Source organism: Leptonychotes weddellii, chromosome 7 (genome assembly GCF_054177405.1).
Source record: "Leptonychotes weddellii isolate Sample4059 chromosome 7, ASM5417740v2, whole genome shotgun sequence".
Taxonomy (NCBI): Eukaryota; Metazoa; Chordata; class Mammalia; order Carnivora; family Phocidae; genus Leptonychotes; species Leptonychotes weddellii.
Window position 1 is genome coordinate 134,528,498 of NC_138375.1, and position 18,436 is coordinate 134,546,933.

Genomic DNA, 18,436 nt, shown 5'->3' on the forward strand with positions numbered 1-18,436 from the left:
TGGGCAAAGGTCTTAAGCTCTCTTGGCTTCATTTTGGAGACACGGATATCTACTTGGCATAATTTTTATGAGGTCAGCTGAGGTCATCCATGTAAAGATCATGGAAGAGCCATGATACATGTGTAAGCACATAATTATCAGTAGATATTTTTGTGTCATAATGAGAAATATGTTTAGTCTTTGTCCCCAGTTCCTGGCACAGAGTTTCTAAAACCCTTGGAATGTCCTAAGTGGAGCAGTCTCTTTTGTTATTCAAAGGAGCCCCTTCTGATCACACCTGAGTTTATAGTAATGAGGTGACTGAAGGTGGCTCCCATAGATGGCCTTAGGATGGGGCTGGTCACCAGAATGATCAAGTGATTGGCAAAGTGGAAATTTCAGCCCATCCACCAACCTTGAGGAAGGAGAAAGGAGGAAGGCTGGAGATCAAACTCTATAAAGTCTCTTGAACAAGGAGATTTGGAGACCTTCTGGGTTGGTGAATGCATCCATATGCTGGGAGTTTGAAATGCCCCAACTACATGGGGACAGAAGCTCCTGTGCTCCAGATCCTTCTAGACCTCACCCTATATGACTCTTCATCTGGCTGTTTATTTGTATTTTTTATAATATCTTTTATAATAAATGTAAATGTAAGTTGCGTTTCCCTGATTTCTGTGAGCTGTTCGGGCAAGTTTTCAAACCTGAGGAGAGGATTCTGGAAACCCGCAGTTCATAGCTGAGTCAGAAAGAAGCACAAGTAACTTGTGCCCATTGCTTGCATTGGTATCTGACATTGCCAGGTGGGGAGGGTGCAGGACTAGGCCCTTAACCTGTGGGGTCTGTGCCACCTCTGAGTTTATAGTGTCAAAACTGAATTGACTTGTAAGACACCCAGTTGGGGTCCACAGAGATTTGGCTGTTAATGTTAGAAAACACGCCAGAATTTCACACTATTATTTGCTGCAAAATTCCAATATGAACTTGTGATCTGATGTGATGGCCAGAAACATAAGGAAGTCAGAGCCCCCTGCCACTCCGTGACAGTTACAGTCCACCGTACATCTTTAGGAGTATCAGGTTCAGGTCTGGACAATGTACTTCAAACAGGGACATGAACAGAACAGCCCTTCCCTAGGACAGCATGACTATGTAGGTGAAGACGTGAAGCTACATCCTTCTTGAGAATTTAGAGATGTCGAGGCAAGAGACGAGAAGGCCTGGAGTGTGAGTGTTGTCTCTGGGGAATTGAGATCAACACCTTTCAGCAGAGCCCTGGGGAGCAGAACAAGGACCAACACGCAGAAACCAAAGAAGGTGCTGCGTAGAAATAAGGACTCTCTCCTAATGCAGTGGCCACGTTGTGCACAGTGGCTGGTGTGCTCGGAATGTCCACACGTGAAACCAGTGACTATGCATGTGAGTGTCTGAGAAGCAAGTGTTTCCCTCAGTGGGGGATTGAGCTGAACAGTCCCTAGGGTTTCTTTCAACTCTAAGAATCTCTAATTCTGTAGTCATAAATACCTTACTAGTAGAAGGTAGTATCTCCTGCTTCCAAGCACTTCATAGACTGTCTCCTCCAATCTCTACCCTCAAGTCTGTCTGATCAACCTATTTTAGAGCAGCCCCCATCCATGTTTCCCAAGCAACACATCCCTGAAGAGAAGGGGCTTTTCTGCTGAGACACCAACGAAGACTTACCCCAGTTTCTGCAGCTTACATTGTGGATGCTTTGCTTTTTCACATAAAATTCCAACTCCTGTGTCTCCCAGGGCATTTTCCCCCAAGTAGAGTCTGGTCAGGGACCGGCTGGTGCTCAGGACGGATGCAAGGTCCTCACAACATGCTGAGGTGAGACAGCAACCGACCAACCTTCCACAGAGACGGCACAACGTCATACACTTTTCTCGCCTCACCGTCTGTGAGTCACGGAAGCACCTGCTCTGATGCTGCCCCCAGTCCAGTCCACTCACGGGAAAAGTGTCCAACCCGTACCTTAACTGTTCGTTTCCTTTTGTTTGGTGTTACAGCAGGTAAACACCTTCCAAGCCCACGCCAATACTCCATCTTTTCAGCTCCCTACACCTGTTTTTATTGTGGTAAGATATACATAACATAACATGTACCACTGTAATCCTTTTTAAGTGTACAATTCAGTAGCACTTAAGTACCTTCTCATTGTTGTGTAGCTGTGACCACCATCCATCGCCAGAAGTTTTTCATCTTTCCAAACTGAAACTCGGTACCCACTGAACACTAACTCCCCACTCCTCCCTCCCCCAGCCCCTGGGACCCACTATTCTATTTCTTGTCTCTATGAATTTGACTATTTTAGGTCATTCCTGTAAGTGGAATCATACATATCTGCCCTTTTGCGTATGGCTTATTGTAATTAGTATAACGTCTTCAAGATTCATCCATGTTGCAGCATGTGTCCGAATTCCCCCGAAGGCTGTATGCATGTACATTCCACATTCCCACAACCCCAACCCCAGCCCCCTACCACATTTTTAATCCATTCATTCATCCATGGGTATTTGAGTTGTTTCTACTTTCTGGCTATTGTGAATAATGCTGCTGTGGACACAGGTGTACAAATACATGTTTGGATACCTGATTTCACTGTTTTTTATATATACCCGGAAGCGAAATTGCTGGTTCATACGGTAATTCTACATTCACTTTTTTGAGGAAATGACGTACTGTTTTCCACACCAGTTATACCATTTTACATTCCCACCAGCAATTATGATGGTTCCGATTTCTCCTCACCCACCCTTGTGTTTTGTTGTTTTGTTTTTTTATAATAACCATCCTAATGGGTGTGAATTGGTCCTACCATTTTCAAGTGTTTTCTCTTTTTTTAATTTTATTATGGTATGTTAGTCACCATACAATACATCACTAGTTTTTGATGTTGGGATCCACGATCCATTGTTTTCGTATAACACCCAGTGCTCCATGCAGTACGTGCCCTCCTTAATACCCATCACCGGGCTAACCAATCCCACCATGTTTTCTCTTATTCAAAACTCAAGTCTCCCAGAAGCATTTAGTGAAGGGCTGCATAAAATATCAAGTGTCTGCATCGTGTTAGCACCTCTTTTCCTGTTTGGTGTGGAGACCAAGAGTTTGTCATAAAGTCCCAAAACCATTCTGGAGCAATGCATTTCACTGGTTGTATTTTCTCAGCTAGACTGTAAGCACCTTAAAAGTGAGCATGATTAATTCGATTAAGTTCCTTTCTAAGGCTTAGTTTGTGGCTCTTCCCACAACAAACAGTAACTCATTGAATTATTGATGAACACCTGGAGATCTTCTGAGCAGTGAAGGCCATCATGGATCATTGAAGCCCCAGCTCATTCTTTGAGAAGGAAAATAGCTCAGACTCACCAAAGCTTCTTCAGATTGCAGAATAGATGTCTCAGCCCCACACAAAGAAGTCTAATTCCAAAGTCTCCCAGGGTGTTGTGGCTCAGGTCCAATTCCACCAGCTTCTGGTTGCTGCTCAGGACCGAGGAGATGTTGAAGCAGCACTGATAGGAAAGGCAACATTGCCGCAACCTTCATGCCAAGTACAGAAGCAGAAAGCGTCAGAACACAGGCTGCTTCCGTCACTGCCTTCTGGCTTATGCTTGTTTTCAGCACCAAACGGGGGCATTTGTGGTCTCATGTTACAAAGGGAAAATTTTAAGGAAAGTTAGGTGAAAGTGTGATCTTATCAGAACTCCTATACGCAGCCCAAGACATTGTGAAGTCACCTCCCAGGCTCACGAGCTACAGCCTGAGACCACAACTGCTGAGTACATCAGTGAACCCCCTCCATAAATAACGGTCAGCTCTCCGGTGTATACTGCATGTCCCTGTTTTATAAGGGAACACGGTGGTGAACCTGTGTGTTCCACCTCTGTATCACATGTTCCTCACTGTGAAAATCCTCAGGTGGACACTGTTCTCTCTGGGGCTTTACCCATCTACTTATCTTTGTCAATCTTGTCTCCATCCTTCTGTTTAATGATTAAATCCCAGCCCTCCACCTACACTGAAATAGCAGGAAGCTTTAATTCTTGATTTGATTTACAACCACACACACACACACACACACACACACACCATTATCACCATCACCACCAACAACAACAACTACTAGATGTCCCTGTCAGAGGAACAAGAACAACATTCTCCTTTCCAGTTGAATAGTTCATCGTCCTAGCGCCTGTTAAAAAATCTTCCTTTCTACCCTTATCTTCACACCGACTAGAGGTAAATGCATGACTAAACCTCTGTTTACCTGCAAAATAGCTCATCATCACCCATGTCTCCCTGTTTGTGTCTCACTCTCTGGAATCACACAGGGGCACCCACCAGGGCAGTGGGGAGACTGGCAGGGGATGGAGACAGAGAGGCAGGTGAAGAGCCAAAACCAGCCAGAGCCTTGAAGGCAAGAAGAGGATTTGTAATTTATCAAAAGAACAAAGAGAAAACATTTAAGCCAGGGAATGGCATAATCAAAGTAGAATTTTCTAAATAACCCTCTGACTTCTGTATGGGAAATGAATTTATAAGTGGTAAAAGTGGACGTGGGGAGACCAAACAGTCAGTATTCATTCAGTATGTATTTTTAAGCATTAATGTGTGCTAGGACACTTGTCCAGACATTGTAGAGACAGTGGAAAGATGAACACAAATCCTGCCCCATGAAGCTGATGGTCTTGAGGGCCATTGCAATATCCTGGCAAACAGTCATGGTTGCTGGGCCTGAGCTACTGGTTTGTACAGGAGATAACTGACAAGGTTGGTGTTGCAGTGGGTATGGTGATCAAGAAAGGGATGTATGAAAATACCCTGGAGTGATGGGCTTTAGCGCTGGCTGTGTAGCTCATCACAAATGCAGATGTGTGATGGAAGAGGGTTTGTGGGTTGGCCCAGAACCCGTATCTCCAATTGGGGAATGTGAGTCTGATTCACAGTGTGAGCCCAGAGCAAGCACTCTTTACTAAGAAAGCTGAAAGAGATTCCCTGTGACATTTCAACCTATACAAAATGTTTTGATGGGGTCCAGCCCAAGTAGCCATTGTATCTGATGAAACTCTCCAATTCTCATCTATGATGATGGCCAGTGAGGAAAGGGAAGATATTGAAGGTCATGCACTTTTTGTCATTATCACCAACAAATGGCTTACTTTCAGTTCCCCTTCATTCTTCCCCATTTGAAACTTCCCAAACAACTGGCCTCCAATCCATTCTACCTTCCCACTTGTTATGGGCTGAACTGTGTCCACCCCTCCAAAAAAATCATATGTTGAAGTCTTAATCCCTAGAATTTCAGAATTGTGACTATATTTGGAGATCAGCTTTTAAAGAGTTAAATGAGGACAGGCCCCAATCCAACCCAACTGGTGTCCTTGAGGAGATCAGACATGAACACAGAGACCATGTGAAGATACAGGGAGAAGACCACCATCTGGAAGCCAATAAGAGAGGCCTCAGGAGAAACCAACCCTGCTGACACCTTCATCTTGGACTTCCAGCCTCCAGGACTATGAGAATATGAATTTCTGTTGTTTAAGCGTCTTGGTCTCTGGTACTTTGTTATAGCAGCCCTAGAAAACTAATAAACCACTGATCTGGACCCTGAGGTCTTCCTCCAGTCCTCTATGTCACTCACAGATACAAACACACACACACACACACACACACACACGCACGCACACAGGTTCTTACCACAGTCTCCGAATATTACAGCCAGGATACTGGAGCATTTCACATAACACCTTTATCCCTGGGTCCCCCAGAGCATTGTCACTGAGGTTCAGTTCAGTGAGGTTCAGTGAGTTAGTGCTCAGGACCGAGAAGAGACCCTGCCAAAGGCTGACGGTGACATGACAATTCACCAACCTAGAAATTGTAGAGAAGGAAGAAAGAAAGAAAGAAAAGAAAATCAGGAATGGCTGGCACCAGTTCAGACAAAGACCTCCCAAGGGTTAAGAACTGACTCAGAACCAAAGATTGCCTACTGAGGAATAACAAAGGTCAAGGGCAGGGGGGAGGCCTGGTAAGATTGTCCTGCACACCTTATTATGGAAACAGCATGAGTCTGACTGGCTTCCTTTGCACACCCTCCAGCGCCTCCCTCAGATGTCTTTCCCCTCCCCCTGTCGTCAGTCACTGTCATGCCCATGGCCTTGGACACTCTGCTAAGTGATCCAGAGACCACATTGTGAGATCCAGATCTCACATTGGCTGCATAATAGCATCAGCAATGCTCTCAAAAATCCTGAGGCCAGGCCACACCATAGGACTAAAGTCAGAATCTCTGAGGCGGGACCAAGTATATCGATAGTTTTAAGACTTCCACATGGTTCCAACGTGCGGCTCTTGTTAAAATGCAGATTCTGACTGTGTGTCTAGGATTGGGCCTGCCATTCTGCACTTCGAACAAGCATGGGGTGGATGCCCATGCTGCTGGTCTTCAGAAGGTTCTGGAACACACAAAGCAAGCTCCTGCCCTCAGAAGAAGGTAACTGTCATCTAATGAGATGGGCGTCAGGCTTTTCATCAGGAGTTTTAGTCCAAGTCTATACAAGTCTTCTTCACAGCTGTGTGATCTTGGTCAGGTTTCTTCTCGGCATAGTTTTTAGGGCCCTAAGGAGCAGGTGTGCCTCCTTCCCTCTTTCTCTCACCCTCTCCAGCTATTCTGAACTTCATCATAGGGATGTACCTGCTTCCCCAGCCTCTGCCCTCTGAACCCACTGTTCCCTCAGTTCAAGCTGCCCCTTGACCACACTCAGGTTTCTCATGCTCCATCTCTCAGAGTCCAGCTGGTCAAGGGCTCCCCACCATGTGCTTCTGGCACATTCTATAGGTGTTCTTGCCATAGCCCATCCCTCTCTACTGTCTGTCCTTGTTTCCCAGCTGTCCCCACAACTGAACCTTAAGTTGCTATGAGCAGGGCCTGGGTCTTAGCCACCACTGAAGCCCCAGAGGGTGCTCCTTGATGACCAAATGATAAATAAAAAGGTCATCCTGCTAGTGGTGCCTACGGTGAGAGAGGGAGCTGAAAATTCATTATTCCTGGGGGAAGGGCCAGTCCCCTTTCTCCTTTATTTTGCCCTGTATCAAGTGCTTTCTCTGCACGTTAAACCCAAGCGTTCACAGAGCATCCACCCTCCCACCGTAGCTGTGGTAGTTCCCAAGCAGGGACTTCAGAGGCCAGGTAACTGAACTGCTTTGCTGTCCTAACACAGCAACTGTCTTCCAATCTCCTGCAACACTGGTGAACAGACCCCAAAGAGGGTGCTGTTGGTGACTTCCTGGTTATAAACATAATGCAGGAGCTTAAAAGCACCCTCTCCTTCCCAGCCCTATTTCTCTCACTTTCCCCTCATTCTATCTGTTCCAATGAAGCCACATCCCTCAGCATAGTCTCCTACGTACACTGTTCCTCAGACATCAGACCCTACTGCCAAAATCCCTTTACCTTCTCCTGCACTCACCCACATCCAACCAGTCCTTCAAGGCAGGCTCCCAACCTCACTCCTCTGAGAAACCTCCCCCCAGCACCCAGCACTAAAGGCCTTCTGTCCTCTGTGTTCTTGAGACAGTCACTGGGGTTGTTTTGCTCCTTGAACTCCAAGTAGATTGCAAGCAATTTGAGTTTACAACATTTCTGTTCAACTCTCTACCCCACATAATACCTTGCACTGACTTGGCATCCACCAAACATTTGCTTATTTTCTTCATTGGCTTTTTTCTCATCCATTTGTCCACCTCCCTTTCCTCTATTAGTCAGTCTCTGCCACTGAAGGAGTCTGGTAGAAATGGATGATGGTAGCATTATTATGGAGCTGTGGCAACCACATTTTAAAGACAGTTGAGAAGCAGGCAGAGAAAGCAAGTGCCCAGAGAAAGGTGGCTAGAAAGCGGAGGGCAACACTACCATTCCATTATCTGCCCGAAACCAAATTGTCTTACCGGTGAGTATAGGCAGCATGAGGATCTAGGGGGACACAGTGATCCACCTCAGAGTGTTGCCCTTCCTCTTCCTCCTCCTCATCCTCCTCTTCCTTCGGGGAGTTGTGAAGCAGCCTCAGTGAAAGTGATTCCACACTGTGACAGTTCTCGATACAAAAGGAAGAAACCACATGATCCATTCTGGTAGAGACACTGATCTCAATTTTGGGGAAATGGCCCATGGCCTTTTGCACAAAGTCCTCCTCTTGCATCTCATACAAACAGTAGAACAACTCCAGCTGGCTGGGCTGGATCTGCAGATTCTTGGCCTCGGCTTTCTCTTTAATCCATTTCAGCAGCTCCAGCCTGATTTGCTGCGAGATCTTGCAACTCAGTTTCTTCTCCAAGTAGGAGGTTCTCTCCTGGTTTACAAGGCCAAAGAGGAAACGGACAACAAAAATCAGATACCCCTTTTCAAATTTGCCGTAGTTTTCAAGAAGGACGGTCACATCTCGGTTGGGAAGCTTGGAACTACTCCGTGGCAGGTTCCTCATCCCTCCCTGTTCCTCCTCTTCCAGCAGGTAGTACATGGCAGCAAAGAACTCCTGGAAAGTCATGTGGATGAAGCTGTAGAATTTCTCACAGTCCACTTCCTTTTGGAATAGGTTCATCCTCAAGAAAGCAGACACATCGGCCCTCTGAAGGCCATGATTCCTAAGGTCACACTCCTCAAACAGGATTTTCTGGTTCCAGATTCCATCTGCAGCCAACGAGCAGAGACCCCGGATGTTGGCAGAGACTTGGTGCTTCTGGTTCTCTCCGCGGGATTGCAACAAACTGGAGAGGAAGAAGACATACACTGCAGTGGTGGTCTTAGATGTCTGGGCAAGACTCTTGCCGCTGTCCATCTGCTGCTTCAACCCAGTACACACAATCCAGCAGACCAAGGGGATAAAGCACATCGTAAAAAGGATCTCATTCTCCTGAATCAGCCTGAAGGCCTCTGTGGCTTGTTGCTCATCAGAGAAATACTTGAAGAAATATTCCTTTCTTTTGGCCTCTGAGAAACCCAGGATCTCCACATGACGGGGACGGTCCAGCAAATGCTGCAGTTTCTCCAGGGCCACAGGTCTTGTGGTGATGAGTAAAGAGGCCTCAGGAAGTAGCCTCTTTCTGATGAGGCTGCTCAGGAGAATGTCTCCTCGCTCCACCTTCTGCCAGTTTGTGCAGAGAGCCTCCGTGTGCTCATCAAAGGCGCCCTGCAGCTCATCGAAGCCATCCATGAGGAAGAGAATCCTGGAAGGCTTGCTCACAATCTTGTATATGGGTGGGTTTGGGTCAGGGCAGCAGCTGACGATCAGGTCCCCCAGGCTCCTCCGTGTCCCAAGGCTCACCTCCCGACAGTGGATATAAAACAAATAGTCAAACCTGTCCTGGTAAATCTTCTCTGATGCCCAGTCCAACATGATCTTCCTGGCCAGTATGGTTTTCCCAATGCCTGCTGCTCCCTGGAATACCACTGTGTGAACAGGCTCCGAGTGTTGGTCGTCAGGCTCAAACAGCAGTTCCATACTCAGGGAACTCATGGGGCTGTCCAGAGTCTTGGCTGAAGTCCTGCCAATGGCCAGGAGCTCATGCTCCCTCTCCTGCTGGCTCTGGTGTTCCTTGACAAGACGCAGCCTCGTGTAGCGTTTATTGAGGTTCACGCTCTCACCCAGACGGGCATTCCTGTCTTTAATACACTGGAATCTGCTCCTCACGTGTTTTTTGTACTTCTTACAGTAATCTGGAGCAAAGACAGAAAAGTAAACTTTGGGAGAAGTCCGAGCACACACGAGCTATCGACAAGGGTCTATAGTCCACAGGGAGTGATGACCAGAGAGCTAAGCAAAGGGAGGTGCAGATTCTCTTCACTGCGTGGGTATGGACAGTCCCAGAAAATCTAGAATGTCAGAATCTTCCTATACACAGTTGAACAGAAGAATAGCAAAGTGCCAGAGGCACTGTGACCTGCCAGGAAATCCTTTATATTCAATCGTATTCCTGTAGGTAGTCTGTAGCCCATACCTTTTAGAACCTGAGACCCTCAATCACCTTCCCTTGGTTCTGTGACTACAAGGAGCCATGTGAACACTGGTCTGTTCCTTTAGCCATAGTGGATTTCCTGAAGTGGGCCTTTGCCCCCCAAGGTGGAGGAACATATAGAATGATCAAGCTTCCCAGGCTCCAAACCTGGGTTTCCAAACCCAACAGGAAGCACCACCCCCATTGCTTACCTTTCTTTTTTTTACAAATAGAGATTCTGGACAGATACCCTACTAAACCCATCCACTCCTCTTCAAGGCTTTCTTCCCGGCATACCACATGTGCATTATCTGGCAAGGGGGGGGCGAAGGAAAAGGAAATACAAAGTTAAAAACCAGGACTCCCGACTAAGGTGATGTAACTGAGACCCAGTACTCAACACCTGGCACAGCTCAAAGTCTCCTGTCGCAGACATCTCCCAAACATGCCCCCATGCCAGAGCTGTGGATGACAGGTGTACAGTTGAATGTCCAGTTTGTGGCATTTGTGCACTCCTAAGTTCAAAGTACTGTATGTCACTGTCACTCACACAGCTAGCATTGTGTCCCCACTGTATCCAGTCTCGGGATCTCTCCCAGGCCCAGAAATCGATCGGCAAACACATGAGACAGGCAAGGCTTCTCTTATCCTTCTTTGTCTTTGGCAGACTCCCCCTGGTGCCCTGGTTTTGAGGCCATCCCCACGCTAAATGTCTAAGTACCCCCAGATGGCTATGGGCCAGCAGGATTCTCCTCCCCTGCCCCCAAATGCCTGAAATTAATTGTACCCACATTCTGGGTTTTCATGATTGAGAATCACCAAGCTGGTTTGTCGAATTCAGTGGTTCACAATCCCCAGCTGACTCGAGATTCACCTAGGAAGCTTTAAAAAAGCTCCACCCCCAGTGATTATTTTTCAATTTATCTGAGGTGGGAACCAGCACCATTATATTTTGAAAGCTCCAACATGCATCTACAGTTGAGAATTACAGATCTAAAGAGTCACTAAATTACACATCCCAATGAAGAGGCGCTTCAGTTAGGTACAACAGAGCAAGTGCTAAGCACCAGGGGAAACATTTAGCAGATGAACCCAAGAGCAACATAAAGGATTCCTGGTAGGTGTCTACTCATTCTGAATGCAAATGCTATTGGTAACCCAATCACAAAACAAAATCTAAACGTTGACTCAAACCAAAACCGTGACTTAATTCTTATCTAACACCCTACAACCTGGTCCTCCCCAGCAAAGAACAAACAAACCTCGAACCCTAGGTATAATTCTTCCACCTCACAGCCCAGGTACAGAAGTCAAGTTAGCACAGCGGTTAAGAGCCAGACTCCAGCCAAAGACACACCCAGCACTGAATCCAGGCCTTGGCTCTGTGACTGAAACAGAGCTACGGGCAACCAGAACCTCTTTCAGGCTCACTTCACATTGTTGATCAATCTCCAGAACTATCTTTTATTTGCAAAACTGAAACTCCATGGCCGTTAAACAACAATTCCACAGTCCGCACGGCCTGAAGCCCTTGGCAACCACTTCCTGTCTCTATAAATTTATCTACTCTAGTACCTCTTACAAACGGAATCGTACTGCCTTTGTCTTTTTGTGACTGGCATATTTCATTTAGTAATGAAATTGAAAGTTCATCTGAAAGTGCCTGGCTGGGCAGTCGGCAGAGCATGCAATTCTTGATCTAGAGGTTGCAAGTTCAAGCCCTACCTTGGGGTGTACAGCCTACAAAAAAAAAAAAAAAAGCCAGCCTCATGGAGATTTTATGAGGAATGACCAAAATCCATAAAAACTGCTTAGTAAACTACTTCTATAACTGCGATTATTACACTTTAATTTGGTTAGTGAGTACGTAAGTACTGACACAATTATAATTGTGTTATTATATGTAATTTGTTTATAACCTCCCACTGCTGTGCACCCCTGTCTCATGCCCCCATGTCACGTTTCTCTCCCTCATTTCACCCATATTGCTGCCCCACTCACCATGCTTCTCCTGATCTGCTGATTCATTTTTATACCTCCTTTCCACCAGCTCAACATCATCATCCTGTGATTTTCTAGATTCCTCTGAGCCCTTGCTTGTGCTCTTCCTTGACCAGAACACCAAGCCAGGAAGCAAAAAACTTCACCCCCAACATGTCCACAGTTCCTAGGGGTAGACGAGCCCTGACTTGCATTTTTAAAGAAGCTAGAAAAAAGCAAACTTCTTTCCTCCAACTTCTCATGGCGCTATCATGAGAGGAAGAAAGAGGATAGAGCCAAGGTGATAGAAGGAATTATTAAAAAGCAAACATACTAATTTCATTGAATCAAAGGATACCATCAACAGAGTGGAATGGCAATCCATGGAATGGGAGAAAATATTTGCAGATCATATATCTGATAAACTGTTAGTATCCAGGACATATAAAGAACCCTTACAAGTCAACAACAACAAAACAAACAACGCAATTAAAATATGGGGGAAAAGTTGAATAGACATTTCTCCAAAGATAAACAAATGGTGAACAAGCACATGAAAAATCATTCAGTATCAGTAGTCAGTAGGGAAAGGCAAATCAAAACCACAATGAGATATCATCTCACACCCATTAGAATAACTACTATCAAAACAAAAAAAATAAACATTGGTGGGGATGATGAAAAAATAGAGCCCTTGTACACTGTTGATGGGAGTGCAAAATGGGGCAGCCACTATGGAAAACATTATGGTGGTTCCTCAAAGAATGAAACCTAGCATTACTATATAATACAATAATTCCACTTCTGAACATATACCCAAAAGAACTGAAAGCAGGGTCTCAAAGAGGTTCGTACCCTCATGTTCCTAGCAGCATTATTCACAATAAGCTAGAAGCAATCTGAATATCCACTGATGGATGAATAGATGAACAAAATGTGGTATACACATACCATGACGTATCATTCTACCTTAAAAAGGAATGACATCATGTCACATGTGACAACTTGGAAGAGGCTCGAGGACTTTATACTACATAAAGTAAGCCAGACACAAACAGACAAATACTTTGTGATGCAGTTTATAAGAAGTACCAAGAGTAGTCAAAGTCGTAGAGACAGAAGGTGGTGGTTCCAGGGGCGGAGGGGAAGGGGAACAAGGAATTGTTGTTTGGTGGGTACAGAGTTTTGCAAGATGTAGAAAAGTTGTGGAGACTGATTGCACAACATGGATGTGCCTAACACTGCTTAGAAATGGCTTAAATGGTAATTTTATGTTATATGTATTTTATCACAATTTTGTAAAAAATGCTGTCTTCCTTCCACTCACCCCACTCTGGTTCATCCCTCTTAGCTTTCTCATAAAGGTCTCTCCTGTTGATTGCAGCAAAAATCCACACTGCCATGGCCCATGCCTTCTCCTCACCGTTGAAGTCAATCATCAGAGTGGCCAGATCCATGTGGTCGGCTTTCTCTGTCTGACTCCGAGGGAGTGGGCTGCACCCCTTCTGAGAAGGATAGTCTTGTAAGTGCATCTTGAACTTCTTAAAGTCTGCATCCTCCAGATCCTCCAGGTAACGGGCCAGCTTGCAACGGACACTTGCCATGCTCATCTGTGTCTTTTCTCAGGGTCCTTGGGTATAGGTCCACGCCAGGAAGCTGGACGGTGAAAACAGCACACAGGCAAGGAGAGTCTTCTTAAAAGTCTGCCCTCTTTAGAGAGAACTAAACCATGAAAAACCCAGAATACAAAGGAAAAATATATATATAACCAGATTGTAATGAGCTGCCATCTTTAGTTTTGAAAAGTGACCCAAATACCCACCAGAAAGATTTCCTGTTGGCTTGACTCAGGGGTGTGTCCTGAGCCATGGAAGAACGGTGTCCCTATGGAGAGAAACAGTAGTTAAACCCACAAACGCAATCACGTCAACAGTACTATATGCCCAACCCACTTGACAACGCTACCTCAACATACCACGGGGAGAACTTTGTTCTCACTGATTCCTGGGCAATGGCCTAGGACAAACTCTTCCTCAGCTTCTGTATCTTTATCTATAAAATGACAGAATGGAAAATACAGCTTTTCAGTTCCTTCCATTTGAAAGGCTCTGGTTCCCTGTTTCTGTTTCGACCCAGGAAATGAGTAAGTATGATGTTAACAGAGTAACACATGGCTAGACGGAGAAAGGAGAAAGATGCGTGCGGAGAAGGGGATGGTCTCCGACTGCACTTCCATCCATCTGTTGATCGATAGAAACAAATGAGATGACACTCAGGGTGCATAGAGGGAACGATAAACACATGACATCTCCTTGAGGTCTCCCCTTGCAACATTCACAATCATAGTCATTATTAGAGCTCACGGTTACTGAGAGTCTCTCGTGCACATTTGCCTAGACCCATTTTATGCAAGAGGAACCGAGTCTTAGGAGAAACTAAGTGACTTGCCCAGGGTTTCACAGAAAAAAAAAAAAAAGGGCTCAAAGCCAGGATATAGATCAGGGTCACTGATTTCTGAACTCATGTCCCTAAATACTACTTTCAAAGCATGAAAAGGTGTGTGACTCTTTCTTCCACCACTTAACTAGGTTTCTTAGTCGGACACCAACAAAAAAGATCAAAGACAATAAAATAGGTGGTTAAAAGACAAAAAACACATTCCAGCATTTACTACGCAAACCCTCTGTCTTCCTATGTAGAATTAGGGTTCCACAAAGAGCAGAGGTCAGCTGCTGTGTCTTTCTCTCTTCCACGTCTCCCAGATTTTGGATTGATGAACATGTTGGCTTTGTTTGGGATCGATCCCCCCACATGACTGAATTTGGGGAAGCACATCCACCCAAAGCCATAAATGATGCTAACAGGAGGGAGAGGGCCTGTGGAGCTGTGGAACAGTGCACGTTGGCATATAGAGTGACTGCTGCTGAGTGTGCACGACTGAAGCCTGCTCACCTCTCCTTGTACCTTCATCTTGACTCACTCCTGGCTCCATGCACCCACCAAATTCATTCCTCACGCACTTGACAGGGAGGTGGGCCATGTCCAGATAGATCCATCAGTTTTACAGACCTTCCCAGGTCCCCCTCCATCAGTCCTTCCACCCACACCAGGACTCTACCTCTCCTCTGTCCCTAAGCCTAGGGCACTCTATCCGGACCTTTACCTCCTGTGTCCCTTGGTGTCCAGGGCAATTCTTTCCTCATACACATCCCCTCCATCCACTCCCTGGGGGGGATGCTTGGCAAATCCGCTGCAGTCGTGGGTGTAAGTTATGGTTGCTGTTCCTGTCCCTGCACTCACACACTTGCATACATGCACAGAGCCCAATAATGAGAAACATATAAGGACTTCCAGAATTGTTGTTAAAGGGCAGACTTGGAAGCTGGCAGAAGAAATCCCTAGTGCCTTAACCAAGACAGCTCTGGCCCTCAACATCCCCTCCTCACTTCTCCCCAGACCCTTTCAGCCACGCAGCTCCACAGAGCTGGACTCACCCAGACGCCAGCCTCAGAAACAGCCCGAGAGGAAACTTGATGCATTTATAGTGGTCACAGCCCAGCAGGGGCAGGAAGGATGTGGGCTCAGCATGGAGTAAACGAGCTTGCATCACATGCAAAGTCAGAGACTAACAGTTACTCATATCACTGGATTTTCCAAACCAAATGAATAGTGTTCTTATCTCTGGTTGTAGCCAGAGATGTCTGCACTGTCCTCAGTGGCCATTGGGGTGGGGATGTTCCCTCTGGGTCTCACAGCAGCCATGGGAGGGTTGTGATGGCAGAGAGCACAGTGGGATGGAGGATCCCACCAGGGCTGGCAGGTAGAGGATCAAGAGCACGACCAGCCATCAAGCCATCACCCGGAGGCAGTCCGCAGGCAGCAGGCTCTCCGCATCACCTGTCACTGTCTGCAGCCACTTTATTGAAGTGAGAATACGCTTGTGAAAACATCACCTCCACCAGACCACATTTATCTCTCCCCAAAGTTTCCTCCCACCCCTTTATTACTGTTGCTGTTATTTTATCATTATTCTTTTGTTTGTGTGGTAAGAACACTTAATACAAAATCTACCCTTTAGTAAATATTTAGTGCACAACACAGAATGGTCAGTTATGGGCTCTGTGCCCCACAGCAGATCTCCAGGACTTGGTCATCTTGCATCACAGAAACTTGGTGCCCCTGACTGATACTTCCCCAGTCCTCCCCTCCGCAGCCCCTGGCCACTGCCATTCCACTCTCTGTTTCTATGGTTTTGACTAATTCCGATTCCACACGAGTGGTGTCACATAGCATTTGTCTTTCTCTGTCTCACTATGTCACCTTGCATGATGCTCTCAAGGTCCACCCAGGCTGTTGCCAATGCCAGGATTTCCTTTTCTCTTAGGGCTGAATAGTAGCCATGGCATGTGATGTAGATACGTACGCTGCATCGTCTTCATCCGTTCCTCCTTTTAGGGACACTCCGCTTGTTTCCCTATCTAACTATTGGGAGTACTACTCCAATGGGCGTGGGAGTGTGGGCATCTCTCCGAGATCCTGATTTCAATTCCTTTGGACAGACACAAACTCCACTCCCTGACTAACCGACTCACCTGTTCTACGGACATTTATGGAGCACCTGTGCCAGGCAAGAACGCAAGCCTGGAAGGCACCGTGCTAGACCCCCGAGGAGCGGAGGACAGGGAAGCACCCAGACGGTGTTTCCAGCACTGCGATGGCTGCAGGACCACGGTGCGAGAGTGGCCTGTGTCTCACAGAGCACGGTGCAGGGCAGGTGCTCAGCTCCCCAGGCCCGTGTGGGGCCCTGCAGGGAGAGGGACAAGACTCCACATCCAGAGGAGGGGCGCTAGTTCTGTCTCTGTGCCAATGGGACACTGAGGGCAGAGGGTTGTCGTAGGGATTGAACAAATGGCTAAGTGGGCAGAACCCGATTCAGAGAAGCTGGAGTCAGTGGTTAAGTCCTGCTGCTACCATTGTTATAGAATTGTGTGCAGGATGCCCTGTGAGAAGAAAGAGAGGTACTCCTACCACAGCGAGGGCAGGAGAGCAGACCTGAGTGCCAAGCGCTGCCGGTCCCAGGGAGCAGCGAGCATTTCAGACGCTCAGGACACAGACATGGAAAATCACGCCCAAGAGGAACGGCTGAGCCAGGAACCAGGCATTGTAATTTTTTTTTTTTTTGAGGATGAGAGAGCTTTTCCTTTTTCTTTTCTATCTTTCTGTACTATTTGAATTTTACTGTGTTGCCATAACCAGGCATCACTCATATGAGGAAGAAATAAATTAATCAGTTAACGGACACCACTTCTTCAGAGTAGATCTAAAAGAACCCTTCACAGCTGCAGGATTATCAGAACCTGCCAGTGGAAGGAAGCGGACAGGTTCAATTTTGTTTCACAGATGAGCGAATAGTAACTGGGTGGACTCAGGCATTGTTAAGGATATGGCCAACCAGTTGATGGTGGGATTGATCCTTGAACTTGAGATTTCTGACTTCTAGGGACAAGAATACACTTTTTTTGTCTTAGGATGATCAAAACAACTAATTATGAATTTTCCCTTCTCGAATAATCATGTACTTTTCCCGGCTTTTCATCAGCGTATGTATATCTTTCCTAACAGAGCAAAACAGTAAGACTTCTTGCCTTCTTCTTGTACAGATCGATGACTTCTCACCAGCATGGAAGGTCGCATAACCACCACCACAACGGACATTCGGGATTCTCCCAACACCCCCCAACGTCTTCTCCTCCCTCTTCCTAGCCCCACACTCCATCCCCGCCCGCAGACCCAGGCATCCACTGGCCTGGTTTCCAGAGTGTCACAGACACAGAATCTGACAGCATATGCAGCCTTTGTGTCCAGGTCCTTCCATTCCTTCTGATGCACACGAGCCTCGCTCCTTGTGCCGCAGGCTCCATGCCCTTCCGCTGCTGGGACGGATCCCACCACATGCACAAACCACAGTGTGTTTATCCGTTTCCCACACAACCATATGTGGGTTGTGTCCAGTTTGGGGCAACTGTTAAGAAAGCCACTGTAAATATCTGCATGCAGATTTTTGTGTGCGCTTTCATTTCCCTTGAGTAAACATCCAGGAGTGGAATGGCAGGATGGTGTGAGAAGACCGTGTTTGAGCTCTAAGGAACTGTCAAACTAGCTTCCAAAGTGGTTGCACCACCAGCCATGCATGAGGGTTCTGGTACCTCTGCCTCCTTGACAGCACTTGGTAGAAACGGTTGTGTTGTACTTGTTTACGCCGTCGTAACAGGTTTGTGGGGACCTAGGGCAACTCAAGAAATCGTTTGAAAATCCATGCAGTTTGACTAGATACAATTACGTAGGGGCATTAGTCACTGGGAGGCTGAGGAAGAACAGATACGATCTCCAGCCTTCACCACACTTACGCTCGGCTCCTGCTTTCCCTGTCAGCTCACCCGTGCTCTTTGCTGTGAGGCTC

At 46.5% G+C, this 18,436-nt stretch overlaps 1 protein-coding gene across 5 annotated transcripts; it reads right to left on the minus strand.

Annotated features, from left to right (window-relative positions):
- Nucleotides 1-731: 731 nt before the first annotated feature.
- Nucleotides 732-16,900, minus strand: NLRP3 (NLR family pyrin domain containing 3). 5 transcript variants are annotated; one of them, XM_081827333.1, is made up of 8 exons: nucleotides 13,952-16,287; nucleotides 13,799-13,860; nucleotides 13,304-13,632; nucleotides 10,209-10,307; nucleotides 7,954-9,718; nucleotides 5,704-5,877; nucleotides 3,373-3,543; nucleotides 733-1,851 (listed from the first exon to the last, which is right to left on the minus strand). In XM_081827333.1, exons 3-8 carry the CDS (start codon nucleotides 13,584-13,586, stop codon nucleotides 1,677-1,679), a joined length of 2,667 nt encoding a protein of 888 aa, XP_081683459.1. In that variant the 5' UTR covers nucleotides 13,587-13,632; nucleotides 13,799-13,860; nucleotides 13,952-16,287; the 3' UTR covers nucleotides 733-1,676. The 5 variants fall into 5 exon arrangements, with proteins under 5 accessions (XP_081683463.1, XP_081683459.1, XP_081683460.1 ...); XM_081827334.1 differs by having other exon boundaries at nucleotides 13,304-13,686; XM_081827335.1 differs by having other exon boundaries at nucleotides 13,304-13,698.
- Nucleotides 16,901-18,436: the final 1,536 nt, after the last annotated feature.

Coding starts and splice junctions, on each gene's coding strand:
- NLRP3 (XM_081827336.1), bottom strand. CDS start 13,586: ATGAGCATGGCAAGTGTCCGTTGCAAGCTGGCCCGTTACCTGGAGGAT. Junction 10,308..13,303: donor GAGGGATGAACCAGAGTGGG/GTGAGTGGAAGG, acceptor CCCCCTTGCCAG/ATAATGCACATGTGGTATGC. Junction 9,719..10,208: donor TATTTGTAAAAAAAAGAAAG/GTAAGCAATGGG, acceptor TCTTTGCTCCAG/ATTACTGTAAGAAGTACAAA.